Source organism: Sinohyriopsis cumingii, chromosome 7 (genome assembly GCF_028554795.1).
Source record: "Sinohyriopsis cumingii isolate HCF-2022 chromosome 7, ASM2855479v2, whole genome shotgun sequence".
In the NCBI taxonomy this organism is placed as follows: Eukaryota; Metazoa; Mollusca; class Bivalvia; order Unionida; family Unionidae; genus Sinohyriopsis; species Sinohyriopsis cumingii.
Genome location: NC_142967.1, coordinates 59,856,506 through 59,882,363, shown reverse-complemented (window position 1 = coordinate 59,882,363; position 25,858 = coordinate 59,856,506). Strand labels below are relative to the sequence as shown.

The 25,858-nt window shown below is 33.1% G+C and overlaps 1 protein-coding gene across 1 annotated transcript in view; it reads left to right on the top strand.

Annotated features, from left to right (window-relative positions):
- LOC149795347 (limbin-like) overlaps positions 1–25,858 on the top strand; it is a 125,207-nt gene that overhangs the window by 25,072 nt on the left and 74,277 nt on the right. Inside the window, exons 9-15 of the mRNA XM_089965122.1 lie at positions 5,839–5,916; positions 10,007–10,250; positions 11,351–11,431; positions 12,583–12,693; positions 14,500–14,724; positions 20,807–20,886; positions 22,959–23,191. Of these exons, the coding sequence (XP_089821248.1) occupies positions 5,839–5,916; positions 10,007–10,250; positions 11,351–11,431; positions 12,583–12,693; positions 14,500–14,724; positions 20,807–20,886; positions 22,959–23,191 (1,052 nt within the window). The remainder of the gene's footprint in view (positions 1–5,838; positions 5,917–10,006; positions 10,251–11,350; positions 11,432–12,582; positions 12,694–14,499; positions 14,725–20,806; positions 20,887–22,958; positions 23,192–25,858) is intronic.

The window sequence follows — 25,858 nt, the reverse complement described above, 5'->3', positions numbered from 1 at the left end:
GGGAAATCCGCTCTGCTGACAAAGAGGCTGCCAATTCCTACCCGATTGGGCTTAAAAAGTTGCTGGAGGACGGTTGCTACACAGCCGACCAAGTTTACAACTGCGATGAGACTGGTTTATGTTATAAAATGTTACCCGATCGCACCCTTGCAACCAAGACTGACCCTCACAAACGAGAAGGTTTCAAGAAGAGGAAGGACAGAATGACTCTCTTATTTTGTGTTAACAGGTCTGGCAGCCACAAAGTCAGACCTCTGATGATTGGAAAATCGAAAGCTCCCAGATGTTTTCATCATGTAAATATGAAGGCACTTCCATTTCAGTACACTAACAGCAAGAATGCTTGGATGAATAGCTCCATATTTGACGACTGGTTTCACAAAACATTCGTTCCAGATGTTCGGGCTCATTTACGAAAACTCAAGCTGGAGGAAAAAGCTCTCCTCCTGCTGGATAATTGCCCTGCCCACCCCCCAGCGGAAAATCTTGTCAGCAGTGATGGCAAGATCAAAGTTTCGTACCTCCCGAAAAACGCTACGTCAGAAATCCAGCCACTTGACCAAGGCATAATTTCCGTATTTAAACAAAATTATCGCTGTGAAATGATAAAGGGAATGGTAGCAGATAATAACGCATCCGTCGACACATCATTGGCATTACTCAACTTAAAAGAAGTATTAATTTAGCAGTTTTCACATGTTTCTTTTGATGTTCACAAAATCTGAAATAAAAGTTATTTGCACGCTGAAATCATGCGTTGATTGTTAATTATTCTTGCAGTTGTCGCATATGATAAAATTTTAGCGGTATGAAATTTGTACAGACACCGTATGTAGACCCGGGAATAGCTGCATGCAATGACCATACGATATCAGACGGCAAGTAAATGGTTTCAATATTTTGTTCATCCTATATTTTACACGACGAATTCAGACTATTACAAAATTAATGAATATTTTAAATCTGTACGATTTTCAATGAAATTACATCCATTATGGATGAACTGCATGCCACGACGGCACGGTAGCATACGGTGTTGATACACTTTTCGTGATATAGCGATAGTCTGGTATTATCGGTCAATCTGTATTATCGTTCAAACAAATAAAAATTAGTAAATGTTTTTAATGCACAGTAATAACCTATAAATATATTAGCCTTCGATTATTTTGAATATATCTTAATTAATGCATTCCAGTTAATATTCATCTGATGATAAGCCGACTTTTGATCATTGTACATGTATACACGTATATGTTCTCGGAAAAAAAGTTAAATATTGTAAAACCCCGCATTAACGCGACCCCGCTTTTAACGCGATCCGATTTTATGGACCCCGATCATCGCGTTATAGCGGGGTTCCACTGTATTGACTAAAGTACATGTAACAGTAAGGTTAATATTATATCATTGTTTATAAAAGCCGACATTTACAGGAAATGAGCTCAACAATGTTATGATAGAGTTTTGGGCTTCACACATCAGTCGAGTTCTTCTCTTTGTTGATTACAACCAGACGTAATTGTCAAGATCATAACAGGGTCAGCATAGGCTAAAAATAGATTTTGTGCATTTACACACTCACTCAGAGAAATTAACCTGAATAAAAGACAAAGACAGAAAATCCATGTGACAACACATTTATTGCTTCCTTTAGAAAGAAGGCATTTCATCCACTCGACAAAAGTTTTGTCTGCAAATTTAAATCGCATACAGTTAGCAACATCCAAATAAATCATTACCAAACATTAACATGTCATCACATAAATGGAGACATATTATTTTAGAAGAAAGTCGGTTGTTCTACTCAATGATATCGGGTGAGGTGGGAAGGGGTGAACTTGCCAAACAATTTTATGTAGAAAAGACTAGAATAAAACAGTTTTATGTTGAAAAGACTTGAATAAACAATGTCGTAACAGATAAGGAGGTTATTCAGCAGCAGTGGAAAAATAGAGCAAATGGAAAGAGAATTATGTATGTACCAAGATTTAAAAGATGTTTTTGAATGGTTTTGCGATGTGCATGACAACAATACCTGCTTGCTTATCAAGCTTACACCAAGAATAAGAACTATTAAATTATATATTTAGTTGAAATAAGTAAATTATTATAACAAGGAGAACCTTTTAATAATTAATGTTACTTTTAAATGAAGATATTAAATGAAGATATTAAATGCTTTGAAGTATGTAGCTTTCTTACTACACCACACCCTTGATAACTCGCAAACCCACTTATAATGCAGGGTCAGGCATGGATCCCATTTTTTAAACCAGAAAATACCCCAAAAATTGATCCCTATTTGCTGAACTTGAAGAAAATCGCTGTCAAAATTGGTAACAGAAATTTTGATGTAACGCTCATTTTATCATCAAAAATGGTACATAGGATCTGGAAATTTTAATCAACACTATGAAATATCAAATTTAAAAATAGGTCATACAATTTTTTACATTTTCTTTCTAAACAACATTCCTAGTACACTGCAATTAACAATATGTAATGAAATTTTGATCAATGAAAATGTCACTCACGCCAAGTGGAGGCAGTACTGTAAAAAATAAATACAAATTAAATAATTTTTTATCAATTGAAATTTGTGTTCTAGTTCTATCTTTTAGTTCCTTTTAAGTGTAATCATCATAAATGGAATGTGTTCTCTTGTAATTAAACATAAAATGCGTCAATCTACCGTAACAGTTATGTCCGCAAGCGTTTCTCTGAGAACCTAATTAAGTGCCAACTGTGTTTTGATAACTGACTTCTGGAAGTATTTGTTGTATTGTTGCACTGAATTAAGCTGGCCTTCTTTGTATTATCACATTAATTATGTCTTTTGAATCAAATTAAGGAGGTGGAATAAAAAAAAAATTAAAAGGCACGAAAATCCTACAAATTTAAAATCTACATTTGATCAATTGAACACTTATAAATGTTATTGTGTATGTAACATAAACTACCTTAAATTAACTGACTCTTTCATATCTGTGATTAAAGATAACAAGGCAGCCAAGCAAAATGATTACTTCATAAAATAAAGAGTTTGAATCGGACCATTGTGAGCAAGCAAGTTTCAGAGAATTCTTGAACTGGCACTTAGAGATGTCCTCAAGGATGATAAGAAGTTTCATTATTAATTACAATTAATTAATTCACAACATCAATATTGTGCTAACGGAGCAATACAAAAATTGAGTTTCAACGTAGACAATTGTCTCACAAAACAAATGTTGCATGTTTTTGATAAAAAGGAATCTTGTTTGGTGGTGTATCAACAGTTCATCTAGTTCCCTGCTCTGTGGATTCCCGATTTGGCAGGATAATATTAAACACCACTATAGAAACCAGACTCATCAAGAAAACAAAAAGCAGTGACATAATACACTGATTTTTTTATGCATACATGTGATGGTTTGAAACCAGTTGGAATGATCTGTCATATGTTGGACATTTTCAAAATAAATGTTATTTAAACAGAATAACGAACAACTTCATTAGAAAAGCGCTTTATAAAAAATTATTATCCACGTGATTGTAAAATGAGGATTCAGTCAATAAACAGCCCAATTCCCTAACACTGATCCTCCCAGAGTTCTCTCGATGTCAAAGCGATTTTAAAAAAAAAATGGAGATCCCTTGGTAACTCGTGCTTTGCTTATAGTGTGGTCTATGTTTGCGGGCCCCATTGTGCACGAATTTTCAAGGGAGAGGTGAACATACATTACATATACTTCTCACAAACAATTTAGACCCCTTCTGGAAAGGCTGCCCATCTTATAAGGCCACTTTCCCAGTGCAGATGGGGTGGCCATATAAGAGGGGAACCACTGTATTTTTATATGATAAATATAATTAGTTTCAAGTTTAAGTGAAATTTATTAAACTTTTTGAATATATTCAATCTTTTGTTCTTTAGGGCACTCAGTGATAGATGTGATTCACCTTGTATGATAAATTTGCTATAAAATGAGTCCTCATTCAACCCATGTCATAAATTTTATATGCAATGAATCCTCATGTTATTTAAGTTGATAAACTTGTTTTTTTGTCATGTTATGCACACTCTTCTTAGCACCGTAATGTCTGTGGCATCTGAAGTTACGATATATATTTGGATATATGTTTAGTCTAACTGCAAACTGCACAGACTTAAATTTGCAATTGCATAATGCACTGCAGATCTGAATATATGCAGTTTGTAGGGGGTAATCAGTAGAACAAACAATATAGACCCTGATCTGCCTGCACATCAATTCATTGCTTGATGTTCAGTCTATGATAGTGTTCAAATCTGTCTGTCCTAGATTTATCTTTTGTTGATGTGCCCATTCAGATTTGCCTATTCCACAGACAACTGGACCAAAGGGCGTAGTCCTTTTTCCAGCCTGTTAGAAAATTATACAGAGGATATTTGCTTAAATTTTTTCACCCACAAGATGAAATATATCCATTATTCACATGAAACAAGCAAATTTCTTTTTATTTTATGCTCAGATGTATTGGCTAGCAATATGTATAGCAGACTTAAGTGGCAAATTTCTTATGGCATCCGTGACAATAATATTACTGGTTTAATGTTTATGTTCTGCTGTGTTTTGCAGTAGTATCATAATTCTACTTCCCAATTTAAGGTTGAAAAACAATGAAATCAAAGTATTTGCAAGTTGTTGGATTTGAACCTTGGTCATCTGTATGCATGGTAGCCATATTTACACTAGACAATGAAAGTGTCTTTGAACACTTAACCAAATTTCTTGGTCATAATATTATTAATGTTATTGATGGACAGTGAAAAATTATTTACAATATTACATTCTAGTGAATTATCAATATTATATCTCCCAGAAATCCAGAAATTCACTGCCTAGCATAAAATAAATACAGTTAATACTCTTTGGTTGTGACTTTTCATATGAACATAATTGTTGTCCATTATGTTCTAGTTTTGGTAATGTTATACACCATCAAGACACTGTTTACATGCAAGAAAGTGTGTTGTTTGAAAACCCCTGTTGAAACCTTGCAGTGAGCATAATAAAAACTATTTAAACAATAAAAGAAGTAAAATACAAGCAAATAAATACTAATTGTCACAGGTTAAAAATAGAATCACATAACTTCCCCTGACTGACTGTAGCTTTTTTTGCTTTACTTAATCTGCAATATAGATATGAAAACATGACTAATTTTCATTATAACAAAAAGATCACATCCTCACTACAACATGGCTGAGTGGCAAATGCATGATACATATTTTTAGGCAGAAAATGTGTAATGAATAATTAAAAGTAGAAAATCCAATGAGAATTACAGACTTACATTTTAAGCAGTGAAATTACATTTTATTAACAATACAATACATATAATAACAATATACCTGCAATGTAGATATGAAAACAAAACTAGCTTTCATCACAGCAAAAGATTAAATCTTCACTGCAACATGACTGAATGGCAAATGCACAAAATGAATATTTTCCTGCATACATGTGCACATGAAGGAGTTTAAGTTCAGAGACTTGGCACTTGTTTACTGTGTAGTTCATATCAACATTTGGAACATCATACAATTTCTGCTTATAATCATTCTCTAATCCCCCCAAAATTGCCATTAATGTATGTTTGAATTATAATACATCAATTAATAAAATTTAAAAAATCAGCATTTTTAGAACAAAATGAAATAATTAGTTTTATCAAAGATTGTTGTGTATTTTATTGTTTTGGGGTTCATCACGTGAACAACTAAAAAGTCCAAATATTACACAATTTTAAACTGCATTTTCCATTATACTAAACTGAATTTTAGTAATCGGAATTTGTTTTATGTTGTAGCTCTGTATCAGCAGACGAAAGCATTGTGAGCATCCTGGGGATGAGAGACAAGATACAAATGCACAGGGAGATTGACAGGTTAAACTAAATTTACGTTATATATCTGTATGATCCCATTTTGATAAGTTTGCTTTATGTATAATTATCTATGCTCATTTGCTCTTTTGTGTGGTTTTACATCACTACATCAGTCTCTTTCTTTGTCCATTCATCATATTTGTCACTAATGAGTTACCTTCTGTTCAAAGCTCTTCCATCAAAAGTTTAATAAATGTGAGAATGTGCTTTGGTGTGTCATTTCGTAGGACTCATGGTACTAATTCAGCTCCCATAGTAAACCTATGGAAACCCCATATTAAAAATTCAATAACTTTAAAACACCATATTAAAAATTCAATAACTTTAAAACACCATATTAAAAATTCAGTGACTTTAAATTTCTGAATGCTCATGATTAAATATGGAGAAAGCATATGTACTGTGACTTTTTTGTATTTACATTTATTTGGAATGTGTTTTTATTTCCACACCCAAAGAATGAGGTGCTAATTTCAATAATGATTGTTCCAAAATCATGTTTATGAATGACTGAAATTCCATCAGTAAAACATTTTCTTTTCATTTTTTAGTTACAAATAGGATTATGTCTCAAAATATTCATTTTACTAAAATTGTATTTTCATTATCAACCAGTCATGGGCAGTCAGAATTATATTTTATCTTCACCCATTTCTAGACTGTACTAAGGGACTGTACAAAGCATTGTGAAGGGAACCCTTGTTATGTACATGCATTAGAACTGTGCTTACTGGCTTGAAAAGATAAATTTAATTGTGTGAAAAAACTGTTCAAAATAGTTTTATGGGGAGAATATTTTTATTTTAAATCTAACAATCTAGCTGAAACTGCCAGTGACAAAGTTAGAAAAATGTAAATGACAGAGTTGCAAAAAATATAAATGACAAAGTTAGAAAAATGTCAATGGCAAATTAGAAAAATGTCAGTGACAAAGTTAGAGAAATGTAAATGACAGAGTTAGAAAATTGTAAATGACAGAGTTACAAAAAATGTAAAAGACAAAGTTAGAAAAATGTAAATGACAAAGTTAGAGAAATGTAAATGACAGAGTTAGAAAAATGTAAATGACCATGCTTGTTCTATCACCAACTTTTTAGCAAGGGTTTTATCCTCAAAACTGTGAGTAAACATTTGGTAGTCATGTGACTTTGTTTTACATGCTTTGGCAGTTAAGCAGAAAAAGTTCCCAAACCATGATTTTTCAAATTTTAGTTAGGTTGTTTATGCAATGAAAATGTCAAAATTGAATATTCCATCACCATTGCAATAGACATTGCAGATACACATGCCCTGCATACTGCAGATTAAAAAGACTTTCTGTGCTGAATAATGTAAAAATGGTTTCAAAAATAAATGATATACCAGGGTAACACAGAAAGAAGAAATATTATTTTCTTTTAGATGTATGAGATGTCTTGAATATGACCAGCATTTAACTTGTATTAGTTTATTTCAAAACAGTGAGTGTGGTTACAGATCTGGATTTTCTGCAGATTATTCTAAATGTTGAAAAAATTTGCTGATAGGGTCAAGGTCAAGGTCATAATCATAGAAAATTTGCATGAAGGTTTATAGTTAAAGTTTGTTTCCTTTGGTGGAATTTATTTCTACTTAGGGTGAATCATTATATTTGGTCATTATCCTACTCATGAAAATAAGTGCAGTATGGTTTGGATGGAAAAAATTGATTTGTCTATATGTTCTAAACCCCATTGTGAATTTTTTTTTCATGCTTAGGATAAATCACTCAGCCTTTTGACCTTGTAGTCAAGGTTGCATACTTTACAGCAGTGCTTCGATCATATGTCTGGTATGCAGACTCTGGTCTTCTTGTTTTGTAAGATTACAATATAAGAGTTACCAGAAAAACATGTGAAAAATTATATTTGGACAGAATTTGATTTAGGCCTATGCTCCACCTCTACTACTCAGGGACTTAGGCCTTGGTTTATGAAGTTTAGATCTTGCTCAGTATTAAGAGGTTAGTGTTAGGACTGGTCGGCCTGGTGTCAGGATAATCTGACTGGGTGGGACATCATGCTACATGTCTTCTGCAGCATGATGCCCTAGTGTTAGACTCATTATAAACTGTCATACTGTAGACATTGCAGTGATATGACCCAAAAATTGTTAAAGCTAGATTAAAAATCCAAATCACACACTCTTTGTCCCGTGCTATTTTGTTAGCTGGATTACACAAAAAAATCTTCAAGCCCCCCCCCCATGTAATTGGAATATTTGTAGATAATCATGTCCATATACATCTTCTCAATAGTTTTATTTGCATTTCTTTCAGTCCAGTACACTTGTTCAGCTTTGACTATTTTGGTGAAAGCATTTTGATATAATAAAAAAATTATTTTCATTTTTGTTTCTATGCATTTATAGATTACTTAATGAGATTTTTTTGGAAGAATTAAATATATTAAAAAATATAATCATTTTGGATTTCTGAACATTTATGAACATGAATGGTTTGGACTGCAGCTAAAGCTATTTTACAGTCTTTTTATCGCTATAATGACAAACTTGATCTTTGCAAAATGCTGTATTTTCAACATTTTCATTAACTTTTAAAAAACGTTGCTATTTTGTTGTTGTTGTTTAGGCTTCTACTGAAAGGATAACACTATATACTATTAACGTTTTGGTAGGTTGAGAGAAAGAAGCATTGAAGAACTTGTATATTTTTAAATTTTGCCAGTACAAGCTTTGCTTTGATTACTTCCCTTGCTATGTATGTTCAGTCTCATGCAAATTGCAAATTATGAACACGTACAACTATGCAGAAACAAAGTACAGTATGTGTGCTTTTGATAAAGAATATGTAAAATAAAATTATTCATTATATTATTTTACCAAGTAATTCTTGCGAATTGTCAGGATAGTTTTTTTTATTTATAAGTCTTGAAAACTGATAGTTATAAGAATGTGCTCTTTATCCCCATTGGCTAGGGATACAGAAGTAATGTTTCATATGGACTTAAAACATAACATTGTATCTGCCACAAAAAACATGGAGGAATATGTTGACCTACACACACACACACACACACACACACCTTTGGACCATTTTGATAGGTTTTATGGTGGACTGAGTATTTAAAAACTACTGACACTGTACTCACAGAAATCTTTGGTAATCAGGCTGTCAAATTTAAATGTGCTTGATAAATGCATCAGATATTCTTTCCTCCTCCTTTTTGTTGTTGTTGTTGTTGTAGAGCTTAACGCCATTTTTCAGCACACGATAGGCTATACATGGCGGCCAGTATTGATGGTGGAGCCTTCTTTTTGTAAATTGAGTACTGGATGATTTTGTTGAGGGACAATTTCTCCTGTTTGCATCAGTGGATCATTGTCAGACTTTGTCTTCAAGGTGAGCAGGGAGAAAAGAAAATCCCTTCCGTATGACTGTCTATTAAGGTACAAGGTAAACATCACAATGGCTCTTTGTTGAAAGTTAAGGACTCTCATGGGTTAAAGTTTTTTGTTTTGGCTGTGTCACTGATATTCCTGGAAATGTTGTCATCAAATATTGCACAGGAGTTTGCAGTGGGACATAATTCATATAAGAGTTTATATGGAGTCATATAGTCAAAGATCAAAGTTACTTGTGCTTGCATGAATAGGTTTTCGTTAGGTTTTGCAAAGAATTTGATGTAAAAGGCATCTATGTGGATGACAGATCAAAGGTTCATAGGTCAAGTTCATAGGGTATATTTAGCTTTTTGATAGGTGGCTTTATACCAGATTTGCTCCAAGGTTCACCAGAGTAGATGGAAAATCACATATCATTGGCTAGCCTAAATGTCAAAGTTCATGGTCTTAATTAGGGAGGAATGTATTGCCAAGGCTGCAAAATTATTCACAGCAGGTACCATATTAAATGAATGGATTTAGTAGTTTAGGAAAGTATGGTTAGTAAGCTTTCATAGGACTGTAATTTTAAAGTATATAACTTTTTTAATGATTTAATTTGTTTACAAGTGAAGTATTAAGGTAGACCCTCATTCAGCTCCCAAATTATTTCAAGTGCACAATAAGGATAGACTGTTTAAAAAACATTTTTATTTGATAAATCTTTCAGCTCAGATATTTTGTCAACCATTGATGTTGACACAAGCATTGAGGAGGAGAGAAACAATGTCTCTGATGTAGTGACAGTTTTGCTGATACAAGGGTTTAGGTTGAACAATGACATCACCAAAGCACATGAGGATGCTGTGATCAGCAATTACAAGCGTAAAAGGAATCAAATGGACAAGACACAAGATGATGAGTACAAAAGAGAATTAAAGAGATTGTACAAGAAGATTGCTGCCAAGAATAGGGTACTTAACATTGCTTTTCATTTGTCTCATCATATGCATCTTTATGTGATAATCAAAGACATGAATACATGTTGGCAGATGTCAGTAATAGCAAATGTTAATATTTTTATAAGGCTGAACATCAACATAAAACAAATTCTTACCTCAGTGTTTCATGGGAATAATGTAAAATAATGTGATAATCAGACAGGGCATTGTATTGTACAAATTCCTGATGTATTCAGGACTGAAATCAATATTAATGTTGTGAATAGCAGCAAAATATTTTCATGCATTTATGTCTGGCAGCATTTTGTGCTTTCAGATGTCTTGTTTGAAATTACCTGAATATCAAGAATTTCCAAAGGAAACATCTGCAAATATTTGATGTTCTTCATGTTGTACAGTAGTTGTTTGCATTGACTCCTGCATTAGAGATGATATGAGATTTAAGTACATATGTGAACAATGCTTTTTTCTTGTTAGTGTGAAAGAATTCCCAAAGACCATTGTTGCCATGTCAAGAACAGTGTCACCCAAAGATGCTTACAAATTTCTACTTACATAAAACTTTTTACAAACATTTTCAGAAGTTCAGAATTAGCAAGATTTAAAAAGTGAAACACTAACATGATTTTCTCAGTTAAATACCAACAAGATTTTCTCAGTTAATCATTTACAAAATTTTCTCAATTAAACACCAACAAGATTTTCTCAGTTATGCACCAACAAGGTTTTCTGTTAAACACCAATGAGATTTTCTAGTTAAACACCAAAAATGTTCCATTTGAAATAATTTGCAGGTAATTTGTATTTGTAGTCATTCATCAGTATGGTTAGCATTTGTTCGTAATGATAAGTAATTATCCTAGGCTGAGTCTATTGGGTTATTCCCCTTGTATGCAAGGTAGTGCCATGTTTTCTTGTTTTCATCTTGTCAGTGATCAATTTCTTTATTAATCATGGCATATATATTTTTAGGTGAGAAAATATCTTTAACCATAGTTGAGTGTTGAAGTCTATAGGAAAGCAGTTATTACAGCGATACCATTATTTTCTAAGAAATAAAGACATTATAGCTAGTGCTCCACAATAATCATTCAGTGTCTTGCATGTTTCAGGCGATGATGACTCACTTGATACAAAGACAAAGGGCAGAAGAGAATGAAGTAGCAAACACCTTACAAGACCTACCAGAAAAGGTTGATAACACTTATCTACTTGTGACATTCACTTGAAATATAGACAAAGTCCCTAGCATAAATATTTGAGTCATTATATCCTAGGATACAAAAGATTTTGAGCTGTAGTACAGTGATAGGTTCAGAAAATATTGATATTTGTATGAAATGAGGTTTAGCATACTGCAGACCTATATAATAATATGCATAACACAACTTGTATTATGGACATATTGTTTTCAAAAACGAGATTCTATAAACTATATTAAAACATTGATCAGTTATATAGATGTTGTTCAGTTAATTTAGATGTTGTTCAGTTAATATAGATGTTGTTTGGTTAATATAGATGTTGGTCAGTTAATATAGATGTTGTTCAGTCAATAAATAGATGTTAACTGGTCCTTGAAATATACATTGTGCATTTATTCAAACGTTGGTGAACTAAATATAGAGTAATTGATTGATATATAACTAACTAGTATATTGAATTTTATCAAAAAGCCCCAAAACACCTTTAGATTGAAGGATAGAGCTGGTTACCTCTCATTTCATAAGACTGATATATCTATCACAGCCAAACTAGGACTGTCAGCTTCTGAAGTTACCTATGAGTATTCTTTTGTTTTTGAAAGTTGGTATCATTTAAAATAACTCAGCAAAGCATTACAAAAATCTGAATGCATGAAATAAAACTTTTGGAAAGCATCATGTCCAGAGAAAATTCCAACTATGTCCTATGTAAAGTACAATGAAAAGGTAAAACTTTAAATTGATGTTTTTAATGAAAAAACTGGTTTGATGAACTTCTTCCTCTTCACTTTAACCGATTTATTATGGTCATATCTTTGATTTATTTCTGAATGAACACTTTCCTGATATAAATAATTTATGTACTCTTCTTTTTTAAGGAAAAATACTGAAGTAATGCTTTTTATTCATCCTAGTTAAATTCTAGTGGTCCATATTTACCTTTTAAGTGTTCATACCTCCATCTTAATGATTAACATGGCAGCTAATGTGTTCATACCTCTGTCTTAATGATTAAGATGGCAGCTAATGCTGTGTATTTATCTTAGCCAGTTCAAGAAACCTGTTTTTGCTTAGTAAGTGTTCATAAATGTGACAGATGTCAAACACTACCAAAGTTATCAAAATAAAATAAATTTCAGGAGCGAGCTGCAGTTCTGGAACTATTGGATAAGCAGCATCAGACAGAACAGGATGAAGAGACATATCGCCTCAAACTTCAGCAGGATGAGGAGTCAGAGAAATTAAGGAAGGTAATATGCAACAATCCTGCTCACCACTGATCTTATCACACACATTGTGGTCATACCCTGTTACCCATGAGTCATCCACAATGTTATAATGTTGGTCTTGGGTATTTTTAGACTGAACTGTATTGTTACATTTGTTGTCCATTTTGTAAAGATGTTACCTTCTTTTTTGCCACTTTCTGTAGTTTTTAAAACCTCATGTGCTTCAGTGTGACTTTTTTGAGTGAATTAAGTCTTAAATCTTTAATAGGCCTTAATTACTTGATGACAAGTCCATCACAACATTTCATTTTCAAATTTTGGTAAATGTTTGCATAAGAAAGCTTTTGCCAATAATAATTTCCCACTTTAAAGCATACAAGGAAGGACCATAGGGTTTGCAACAGGAGAAATACATCATATCTCAAACATTTGCTGGAGTTTTTTGCATGTTCGACCTGGTCCAGCACTCCTGTGTGAAAGACAAGGTCTCCAACAATGGATCACAAATTGTTATACAGGAAGTTATTTAAATGTATGAGCATGTTTTGTTGACACTGGGGATTAAAAACTACTTTTCTCACTTTGGAAGCACTCTCACTTCAGACCTGTCCGACAATAAACATGGAGGATTTTTATTTATAGGCATCTGTTATGTAGTATGTTCATTTGAAAAATACACCAAAAACAGTGCTGTGACTTAATATTGAATTTCAGGTTTTGCATAAAAAAGATTTTCATCTGTAATTAATTTTGTTGACTGGGGGAAAGGACCCTATTGTTTCCAAAGAAAAATTTCTGTTGGGTCTTAACATTTGTGGCATGTAACATTTATGAAATCTACAAAAATTGGTATGCCACTAAAACTATTGAATTCATTCTTTTCCATGTAGTGTCATTTGCTGTCAGTTTTAAAAATTTCTTGCTCATAAATCAAACACTGAGACATATTTATCACTTTTCAGTAGGCTTGCATTGTCATTGTTGCCATTGTTGAGATTTTGTGCTGAAGTCTTATAATAAGGTAGCATATACAGCCAGACAGGGGAACACTTTAAGGTAGCAACTGCAGCCAGTAAAGGGGAACACTTTTAGGTAGCACCTGCAGCCAGATGGGGGAACACTTTTAGGTAGCACCTGCAGCCAGATGGGGGAACACTTTTAGGTAGCCTGTGTTTGTAAAAGCAATAAAGCATCATCAGCTTAACATCACTTTAACCAAGATGTACTGTACTGCTCCGAACCAGAAGAGAGATTGAAAAATGTCTTAGTAGAGATTTTATCTCTTAATAAATAATCAAAGAAAGCTACATAAAATTCTACTAATTTTAATAACAGTCATATGATAGAAAATTATACAATCAAGAATAAATAAATGACACTTGAGAAATCTTATAGATTTACAACTGGACATAAATTCATCACATAGGAATTTGGTTACAGTGAACAGATGTGATATCAATAATTCAGTCATGCTAAAACAATTCACTTACCAGATATTTGTTTCTGTGTGTATATGATAAGAGGAATATATGATTTTCAACATGTGCAAAATTTATTAATTTTTAAATACTTATTCAGCTGTTATCTCATATGCATTTAGTGGCATATTTTTCTATTTTTATCTTGGGGATATATATTCATAAGAGTAGTACAGGAAAATGCACACCAATGTATACATTATTTACTGATTTTGGATTGCTTGGACCTTAGCTATGTCAGAGTATAAATGTTAAACTGTTAAATACTGCATCAGTTCATAAGCATTTGCAGTTCATAAGCATTTGACATGATCGTATTAGAAACAAAAAAACTTGCATGTTTTTTCAGGAATTTGCAGTACGGAAGAGAATGGGTCTGAAAGAACTTCATCTGCAGTTGATGCAAGACACCAAGGAACAAGGTCAACTGTCCAAACAGCAAGCTGACTGGCTCATGAATGAGCACCGTAAAAATCAGAAAGGACTGGAAAAACTTTATGATGAGGAAATTTCCCGACAGAGAATGGTGTTAGAAGAGAAGTTGGCAAGAAGAAAAAATCTGGCTCGCATGTCTGTATGTTGCATACTATTCATTTTGACGTAAAATTTAAATATCACAGAATTGAGTGAAAGAAAAATAGCTTGAATGAAAGAGAGGATGTGGTATGGTTTGGATTTTTGACCATGTTTATGATTTTAGAAGATAGAGTATTAAACTGTATACAGACATAGGTATCACTTTTCCAGTGACATAGCCAGCATTGTTAGGGCCTGTATTGAGATGTGGGAGCCCAATAGAGATTGACTTTTGTGTCATTTCATCTGTCCATCCATTTACAAATTTTTGCAACTGCCAAAGCTCTGCAGTCCTTATACATAATTAGATGCCTTTTGATTGGTGAATTGCCATGATGCATAGATGTGCATTTCACTGGTTTTATTTTTTCAGGTATGATTTTGATAGAGTTTTTCTTGATCAGTTTTACACCACTTATACACCAGATCATTTTAATCAGAATAGCCCAGGAACTATTGGATTTACAGTGCGACCCCACTATAATGTGCCCCGCGATAACGCGAATTCATATATAATGTGGTTGCGGCGTGGCTCCCGAAATTTCATATATTCATTCACACCAAATATTTTTTTCTTCAAAGTACGTGAAATAGTTAATAAAAACTTTATTATCATTTTGGGGAAGAAATTGTGTATGAATTTGAATATTATTTGGATATAATACAATTGTGGCATAGTTCCTGAAATTTTAAATACATGTATGTGTATTTTTCTTGTACCTGGAATTTTTTTTTTTAAAGAATAAGAAATAATGTGTAAATTGTTTATTATGATTTGGGGAAAAGATTATGTATGAATTCGAATATAATACGATCATTGCATTGCTTCTGAAATTTGGCAATTTCACCAGGTTCTTGAAATGGTATGCCAAAATAAACATAATTGGAAATGTTACTTATTACTGATCCATGAGTAAAGCCAATAACTTGTCTTTGTGATTGTCTCCAATTAATTCTGTATACAATCATTGCTCAAACAATAGCTGACATGTGTTTCTTCTTTAGTTGCATACACAACCAAGCAGCAGACAATGCGGTGGTTGATAAAAGATTCTCACAATTTAATAAACATAAAAAAATGGCTTGGCGGTGTTATCAGACGCAATCAGTTGACCAGTAAATAATGTCCACTTTATTAGCTGGAAATTGAAAGGGTATAAAATTCTACATGTTTTCATCTTAAAAATCTTATAAAAGTATTTTTCACATGTTTCTTTTGATATTCACAAAATCTGAAAGCATGTATTGTTTATTAATTATTCTTGCTCTAGTCTTTCAAATGAGGCATGCAAGTGTTAATTATTGGGTATTTACAATGGATAAAGTACATGGAAACGCATATGTGAAATTTTAGCAGTAAGAAATTTGTACAGACACTGTTCATAGACCCTGGAACGTAATGAACCATACATGTGCTTTGTCTTTCTTAACCTAATTTTGCTGTTAATTTTTTCCATTGAATTCAGACACATAATGATCTGTGACAAAATTACTGAATAGTTTAAATATGTATGCAATTTTTGCAATGGAATTACTTGTAAATGCATTATGGATTAACTACATGCCACGATGGTACAATATCAGATGGTAAGTAAACGGTGTTAATACTCTGTTCGTGCTATATATTAAACGTTGAATTCAGACACAATGATCTGTGACATAATTATTGAATATTTTAAATCTGTGTGCAATTTTTCAATGGATTTACATGCATTATGGATGAAATGCATGCTACAACAGCATGATATTAAATGATGTTGATACCCTATTTATGATATACTTTAAACATGAATAAATGTAACTGGGCCAATGCGTAGTTCTCTGAAAAAAGTAAAATACTGTAAAATCTGCATTAACTTGACCATGATATTAAAAACGTTCAATTTTTCTACCACAATTATTGCATTATAGTGGAGTTCCCACTGTATTTCATTTAATTTCCTATGTGTATTTTCTCACAACCTAGAGATGCCTTTGATGGGTTTTGTCTTGTCAACTCTATTTTGGATAGAGTCATGGCCCAGACAATTAGCTTTGCATCATCTTAAGGGATGTTCCATAGTCACTATAGCTCCAGAATATTCTGATGCAATGCAATTTGGTATGCAGATTGTCCCATACATTTACGTATACTTTTTATAGACCTAGACTTGTCTGGTCCATTTTGGACAAGTTATTCTCCTTGTCAAATATATTCTTGTCTTCTCATGAAAACTTGGAATGTTACGTACATAGTCACCATAACTCAGGAACCATTCAACACATTTTGATTGAATTTGATAGGAATGTTTTCTTTTAAACCCAGATGTTACTTTTATGGTTTTTTTTTGTCCGAAATATTTTGGGACAGAGTTATTGCCCTTGTTAATCAGCATAATATCTTTATACGGGGTCCTTCTTGATTTTGTCATAGCTGAAGAATCATTCAACATATTCTGATTCAGTTTGATGTACATACTGTTTCATAGACCTAAGAAAGTTTCTCTATCAAATATTCATTCATTCAACACTGATGAATGCTTCATTGGTTTCTTTTGTTTTCAGTTATAACATAATGCATAGATTGTTTCAAAAGTGATGGTTGGGTTTAAGTTTTTGGGCTAAATTAAACAACATACCTGATGTTTTTGAGGCTTTCTATGTGTCATTTACTCCATGAACAGAAATATGATTCAGGTCAGTTAGCTTAATATTTTGAACTTTACATGGGATGCTGCTTGTATTGATCTACATCTCTCTCACAATTACATGTACATACAACTCACCCTGAGAAAAGTAGGTCACATTGACCACTTTTTAACTCTCCAGTGAATGTTTGTGCATTTAGCTCTATTTCTTTGACATTGTTGAAGTTACAGTCATGATACTTTTTTGGTATTTATCTTAAAGGTGTACAAACATCATGGACAACTGCAAGTCTTTTTATGCTCCACTTACCGTATTTCATGCATTTTTTGTACCCTTTAAGTTTTCCTACACAATCCAGTTATCAAAATGATAATTATTTAAATGTATCATAATTTTTTGTACATATCACTCTGTATTTTTTGAAAAAAATACATTAAATTATCGGAGATAAAATTTCTACTAAGAAGATTGACATTTGCTAAAAAGATCGAAAATACAGTATTGCCATTTTGTTTTTACAAAAATTAATACTTAATTATTGGTGATAAAATACAATTCTCTTATTGTCATTACAGTATCTACTGCTGTTTTTAAGAAATGGACAAAGGACTTCACAGACTATACCTTTAAATATTATTCTTAATTAGTTCTCCTTATTAAGTCCATCACCATAACAAGACACCACGTGCATTTTAAAACGAGTTCGGAAACTCCTTGATGTTTTCTTATTCAACAAAAATTACATCTCAGTACATGCTAAAGTCAAGACCACACAGACCATTGGTCAGCTAGTCTTATTGTTTCATTATAGTCATATGAACATAAAATATAAAACCCTTGTCATTTTCCATCGTAAATTTGAAAGTCACAGACTCTGTTAAATCGATTCATACATATACAAATACTACCTTTTAAGTGCTTGTTCTATTTTGACTTGGATATAATTAAGATTTTATTTCAAATATATTCTATGACATACCCCACTACAGTATTCTCTTTATTGGTGAGTTTGAATAACAAGTAATGCGTATGATTGCTTTTCCTTATAACAAATTCTGTATGTACAACAGTTTCAATAGTACATTGACAGATTTTCATTTCCCTAAAGAGAGGTTCATTTATCTACTGGCAGCCTCGCTGATTTGACCTCTTCTTTCCATTCTTGCCCTCAATCTGGTTTCAGCTGGAATAACCAAAGCACTAAGCATGTTTAATTACCATGTAAATAACACTGCATAGCCATGTGGTTGTTGTGACAATGTACATCATAATTAATGCAAGAATGAATTGTTAATATAGTGGTGTTTATTCATAACGGAATATAGTAGGGTCGTAATGCATGAGGATTATCACAATCATCAGGTAACTGAAAATAGTCTTTTTTCTCTTCGCAAAAGCTACAAATAAAACCACCCTGAATAAATACAGTCTTGTACACTGACAAAATATTTTTTTATCTGTCTCTCTTTCTTTCTGTCTTGCACACACACACACACACACACACAGAGAGAGACAAATGCATGCTTGCTCATGTGTATTAACTAAAATGTGATTTCAAGTTCTTTTGTTTTTATTGCAATTTGATAATGAGATTATTGTTGCTGTAAAAATACAAGTTGCACTTAATTTCTTGACAATGTGGACTCATATTGTTGCATACCAATAAATAATACCCATAAGTAATAAATGTTCAAACCATCTTAATCAATTTGCCAACATTACACAACACAACAGCTAGATATGCTCTAAATGTAGACGAGCTTGCACACTGAGACATAATCCTCTCTCTTTCTCTCATTCACTAATAGCAACAAAAATCTTTTTGTTTACTTTTATTTGTATTGTGATTAGATTCTTGAGTTGAGAGCAGAATGAGACTGAAAATATATGTTTCCTTTGTATCGTTATGTTGTCGAGTAGCATGTGTTCCATAGAACTTGTTCAGGTATGATCCCTTAATTTTTCATGCACAGGCAGTACCACCAGAATGATAATTATTTATTTTACATATAATTTTTTGAACATTGAAATTAATAATTATTATTTGGTGTATGAAAAATTACATGAAATACAATATTATATTAAAATTTTGCACTTAATGCCATTTCCAGATCACTCACATATGTCACCTTTGTCCGCATGAGTTTGGGTCTTGATTCAGCCAGTGTGGATATTTGAGAAAGCTCCTGTAAGGCAGAGGTTCTTCCTGGGGGGTTTTCAGGGGTTCTTCTTCCACCAAATATACAGGCCACCATGTATAGCCTATCATTTGCTGAAAAATAGCATTAACCCTCCCCAACCAACACTGTTTAACTCATGACCACATCGATATGCAGCCCTTTATGTATAATATATTTGAAAATGGGAATAAAAATCTGTTTATTCAATGTTAAGCTTTATATATTAGTGATTTTGTATTGTATATTGTGATATGTTACCTTCAGCAGGTTAACTCTGCGTTGTATGTGAGTTAGATAAGTGGGCTACACGCATTTCATATGATGCCTCAGATGTAGTAGTTAATCAAGGTAATTACTGATGCATACTCAATGCTTATACTAGAAATCATACTAGGTGTCACTTTACTAGAAATCATACTAGGTGTCACTTTACTAGAAATCATACTAGGTGTCACTTTACTAGAAATTAAACTAGGTGTCACTTTACTAGAAATCATACTAAGTGTCACTTTACTAGAAATTATACTAAGTGTCACTTTACTAGAAATCATACTAGGTGTCACTTTACTGAAATTATGCTAGGTGTCACTTTACTAGAAATCATATTAGGTGTCACTTTACTAGAAATTATACTAGGTGTTACTCTACTAGAAATTATACTAGGTGTCACTTTACTAGAAATCATACTAGGTGTCACTTTACTAGAAATTATACTAGGTGTCACTTTACTAGAAATTATACTAGGTGTCACTAGACAATATGATCAGTCTTGACAAACTACCCAAATATATTCTCATTTTTGAATGTTTGTGCAGGTAATTAAATTTTAAAATCTTGTATTGTTGTACAAAAATACGTGAATGGGTAACAAGCATTTCGATGTACAAGGGGATATCTTAAAATGGCTACGCTTGACTACAACAATGTGATGTGACTAAAGTCAGCTGATCAGAGTATACATGAAGTAGCGGCATAGCACTAAAATGAAAAAGAATGTAAAATGTTCAGGGTTTAGAGATGGGTGCAGGAGAGAAGGCAAAAATCACTGATAGGAAGAGAATAAAGTTTCAGATTTTGTCATATAAGGTATACCAGTTTTCAACCCAAATCACCTTTTGCTAGAGATTTTAAGATGGTGTCACTCATAATGAACATTTATACCTGCCATTTTTTAATGTTGTGTATATATATATATATATATATATATATATATATATATATATATATATATATATATATATATATATATGTGTGTGTGTGTGTGTGTTACAGGAAACCCATGAAGATGATCAGACAGATATTTTGAACACCATGGCAGGCCAGCAACTTGATCTCTTGGTGAAACTGAAAAAGTAGGTCATTGCGCCATTTTACTTTAATGTTACAAGTCTTTGCTGTTATTCAGCTGATGATGTCTGATCATGATAAATATATCTTGATAAAATAATCAAGCTGTCAATTTGTACAAGTGACATTTCTTTGGTTCTGAAATAGACACCTATAGACACTGCCCAGTATGCGTTGGGGCAAACTTTTGACTTTTTCTAAGGCAGTTCACTCAGACATCATCAGTCATAATCATAACATGACATCAGTGGAATGACATCAGAGACTCAGACTACATGAAAGTATTTCATTATTTAACTTACCAGTTGCTATTACTTCTCATTTTTAATGAAACTTTACTTTGATTGAATTAGAAATAGATCTACTTAATGATAATAATAATAATAATAATAATAATAATAATAATAATAAAATAATAAACAAATAATGGTTTTAATTATTGAGGGTGATACAGTTTTGTGGAATTATCTGCCATCTGATCCTCTATATGACATCAGTAATGTGAATACAGGGAAGCTCACAGTAATGTGAATACAGGGAAGCTCACAGTAATGTGAATACAGGGAAGCTCACAGTAATGTGAATACAGGAAGCTCACAGCAGTGGCCATTGACAACAGTTGTTTGGTTGCAATGATGTGTTATACTCAGCACAGAGAAGCTAGCCATTCCAGATTTTATAGAATTATTACAAGCTTGTGAAAATTTTGCATTCTGAATTATACTGGCAAATTTTTTGACAAATTAAAAGGTTTTTGAGGTGAAAATTTTGAAGTGGAGTTTTTCATGTAGGAAAAAAAGTAATTCAGCACCAATATGATACACTGGTAAATAGAACATAATTTATTTGGTAATGAGGTTGTCTTTGAGAAACTTGTTTGAGATTTTTGTCCATAATTCCAAGGACAAGTTCTCGTGTGTTCTCAAATATTCCTGAGTGTGCATGCCCTAATAGATTGAGCTGATCTTGGAACAAAAATCAAGGCAAATCAATGCATGGCATATTCTGCCATTTTCATTCATGTCTTCTCCCACCTCAGAGGTGGTCTCAGTCCAAGAACAAGGTTTTTGATGGTTCTCAAACAATGTTCAGGTGTAAGGGTGAGAGGAACCACAAGAGCATTGTGCTTGGGTCAAGGACTATGTTCTCTTGTCTGGTTCAAGGACATCCACAATATAAACAACAGAATGTACTTAATAATAAAGCAGTCATTGAAAATTTAAAAAGGTGAAAACTGGCAACAGAGATGAAGAGAAAACATTGATGCAGATAATTTTTATAAGAAGAACTAATGTATATGTATTGTTTTGGCAAAAAATGGTAAAAGGTTTCAGGGTTCTGGAATTGGAGAAATGGACATACCATTGTCATTAGTACTACTTGTATAAAGGAATGAATTGGCTTTTAAGAAAGAGTAATTTTGTATCTTTTAATGAGTGTAACTCATTTTGGATGGGCTAGCTAGATTTTTAAAAAATTGGAGCTTGGATATCTGATGACAGCACATGCTCAGCATACTGAGTTTTATCCATTTTTGTATTCTTGATTACTACTTGATATACCCAATATTTAATAGATTAAGTATATTTTATACTTATTATCTTAAACAGTTGTAAGTAGGTCTCACTTGAAGCAGTTTATAAAATGATTCACTAGATAGTCTTATTGATGGTAATATGTCCCATTCTTTAACCTAGCTTTTTTGGTCTCATAAATGTTATATTAATATTATTCCATATTATACTAGAAAAAACTTAATGAGTAAATAGTAAAATAATAGTACATTAATGACAATGGTTTCATATATGTGATAACTCGGTGATCATCATGATGGAAACTTTCAGATGCACATCCTAAAGTTTAGCCACAAAATGAGAAAAACTGGACATTTTCCTGAAGCTGATTAAGAATTGCCTTTCAGTTATCTATTGTAATATTTTGGCAGGTCTCCTGGCAATGGAGAAGAAAAATCTCCCTGAAGGCTGTAACAGAACTATTGCATGTGTTCTGTCAGGATGTATTTTCAAAAATACATTATCAAAACACTGATTTATACTTAATAATAAAATTCTTTCAGACAAGGGATATTAGTTGCTTCACAGGCAGCTAAACTGACAGAAGAGGCGAGACAAGAACTGCTTACCATTAAAGACAAATTTGAGAAAGAAAAGCTTCGCCAGGAGGCAGAGTTGCACAAAAGGCTGAGCCTACTAAAGAAACAACGATTGTCTGCACTTGCTAATCAGCACCAATTAGAGCTCAGTGAATTCGATAAGAAACATCAAGCCATGCAGGCAGAGGGACCTGTTGGTAAGTGTATCAGGAAACAGGGCTTTATAGAAAACTTGAATCCATAAAGAGATGTTTAATAAGTGTTTGGCTGCCTTAAAAAGCAGGCAACAATAAGAGTAATGTTCAGGCCAGGATTTCATTATGGGTGTCATGATGGCCAATGAGGCCAGGATTTCATTTATGGGGCCATTATGGCCAATGAAGCCAGGATTTCATTTATGGGGTCATGATGGCCAATGAGGCCAGGATTTCATTTATGGGGTCATGATGGCCAATGAGGCCAGGCTTTCATTTATGGGGTCATGATGGCCAATGAGGCCAGGATTTCATTTATGGGGTTATGATGACCAGTGAAGCCAGGATTTCATTCATGGGGTTATGATGGCCAATGAAGCCAAGATTTCATTTATGAAGGTCATGATGGCCAATGAGGCCAGGATTTCATTTATGGGGTCATGATGGCCAATGAGGCCAGGATTTCATTTATGGGGTCATGATGGCCAATGAGGCCAGGATTTCATTTATGGGGCCATTATGGCCAATGAAGCCAGGATTTCATTTATGGGGTCATGATGGCCAATGAGGCCAGGATTTCATTTATGGGGTCATGATGGCCAATGAGGCCAGGATTTCATTTATGGGGTCATGATGGCCAATGAGGCCAGGATTTCATTTATGGGGCCATTATGGCCAATGAAGCCAGGATTTCATTTATGGGGTCATGATGGCCAATGAGGCCAGGATTTCATTTATGGGGTTATGATGACCAGTGAAGCCAGGATTTCATTCATGGGGTTATGATGGCCAATGAAGCCAAGATTTCATTTATGAAGGTCATGATGGCCAATGAGGCCAGGATTTCATTTATGGGGTCATGATGGCCAATGAGGCCAGGATTTCATTTATTGGGTCATGATGGCCAATCAGTATGAGAGATAGGTGGGTCACTTTTTCATCAACGGAATTGGAGATTTTGTTCAGCAGAAAATAATCTATCAAGTTCTGACTGCATTTTCTGCAGGTATACTTCACAAATTGCTGACATTCAGACTTGTCTGAATCATGACATTTTCTGTTTTATTTGATGAAAAGAAGTCTTCACAATTGCTGTTGCAACAACCATAAACTGTCATATGGATATCTGTTTTATTACAAACAACAAGCTTGCAAAATGACCAGTTCTTATTTGTTCTAATGTGGAATCCTTTAGTTGGCCAGTATCCAGAATGCTGTCATGCCATAATCATGCGAAAATATTCTTATAAATTTGAATATTTGACAGCAGCATAAGAATGTTTTGTAATTTTTTCATTTTGCCACAACTTTTCTGACTTGTGAAGGGATATATAACAGCAAAAATCATCCAATCTTACTGAATTGATAAATAGTTCTGTCAATTATTTTTTATTTTGTACCCAGTTGCATTAAGTAAATTGTCTCTGTTCAGGTAAGGCATTATTCAAAACCTGAATACTGTCAGACCAATAAATTTGACATCAAATATTAGACCATACTGAGATAACTCATATTTTGAGTTTTTTTTGTTGGGTAGGCTAGAGCATCTTTTAATTTTTTTATGTTAAGATAATTTTAAATTTAATTTAAATTTAATGTAATTATAAATGAAGTATTTAAAGTATATAAAAGAATTACTTTCAGTCACATGGTACAGTAAAACCTGTTATGAGAGACCGCCCCTTCTGCCAACCAAAAGCGGTCTCTCAAGACAGGTGGTCTCTCATAAGAGGTGTGTGAAAATGGACTGGTTTTCAGGGTCAATAGTTAGCATTGTTGAAAAATAAATAATACCCATACTCACTGTACATGTATCATATCCTTTATTCATGAATCTTGTTAAATAATGCATGCATTCCTCTCAAAATATCTTTATATAATAAAGATATACATCTATCAAACAACGAGAATAAAATTTATATTTCAACATCACATTAATATGTACAAAAAATGAACAGTTAGATATGATGTATATATCTTATTTTATACACTTATTCACTGTTTTTTTAAAAGAAATCCATTATACTTCTTTGTTGACATGTTTTACTCAGCTATTTGGTCTGAAGATGTATCTCAATTATTGCCTTTTCCTGAATCAACTTTCCACTTACTGGTATGTTTTTACTCCTTGCAACACAAAACCACTCCCATACTCGCTCGTTCAGATCTCCGTAAACTGTCCGTCGTGCCGTGGCATATTTCCTCTGTGCTTGTGCACCTTTCTGCCATTCGTTTCTAATGGACTTCTTGTCTTTGATTACATTTTGAACTTGCGTTTTACCGACGCTTAAGCTGACTGCTATTTTGCGAGTGGTCTCACCTTTTTCATTTCTTTCAATGACATTAATCCTTTCTTCCAGTGTTAAAATTTTTCTTTTTTTCAGCGGAGATTTTGCCGTTGTTATTAGTGTTGACGTTATAAAGACTAAAGGTTTTGATCAGGTTTTGGGGAATTGTGGAATAAATATATATTATGTACCAATGAATGAAACCAAAAGACATAATTAACTCATCAGGAAACAGTACTGTACATTTATTTAAATCAACAGCGTTATAGCTCGATAAACAAATGTTCCGACCATCTGCACCCACGTAAACAGATTGTGGCTTGGTGAAACACTAACAAAAGAAATAAAAAATAATTTAAAAAAAATCTGGAAATGATTCTCA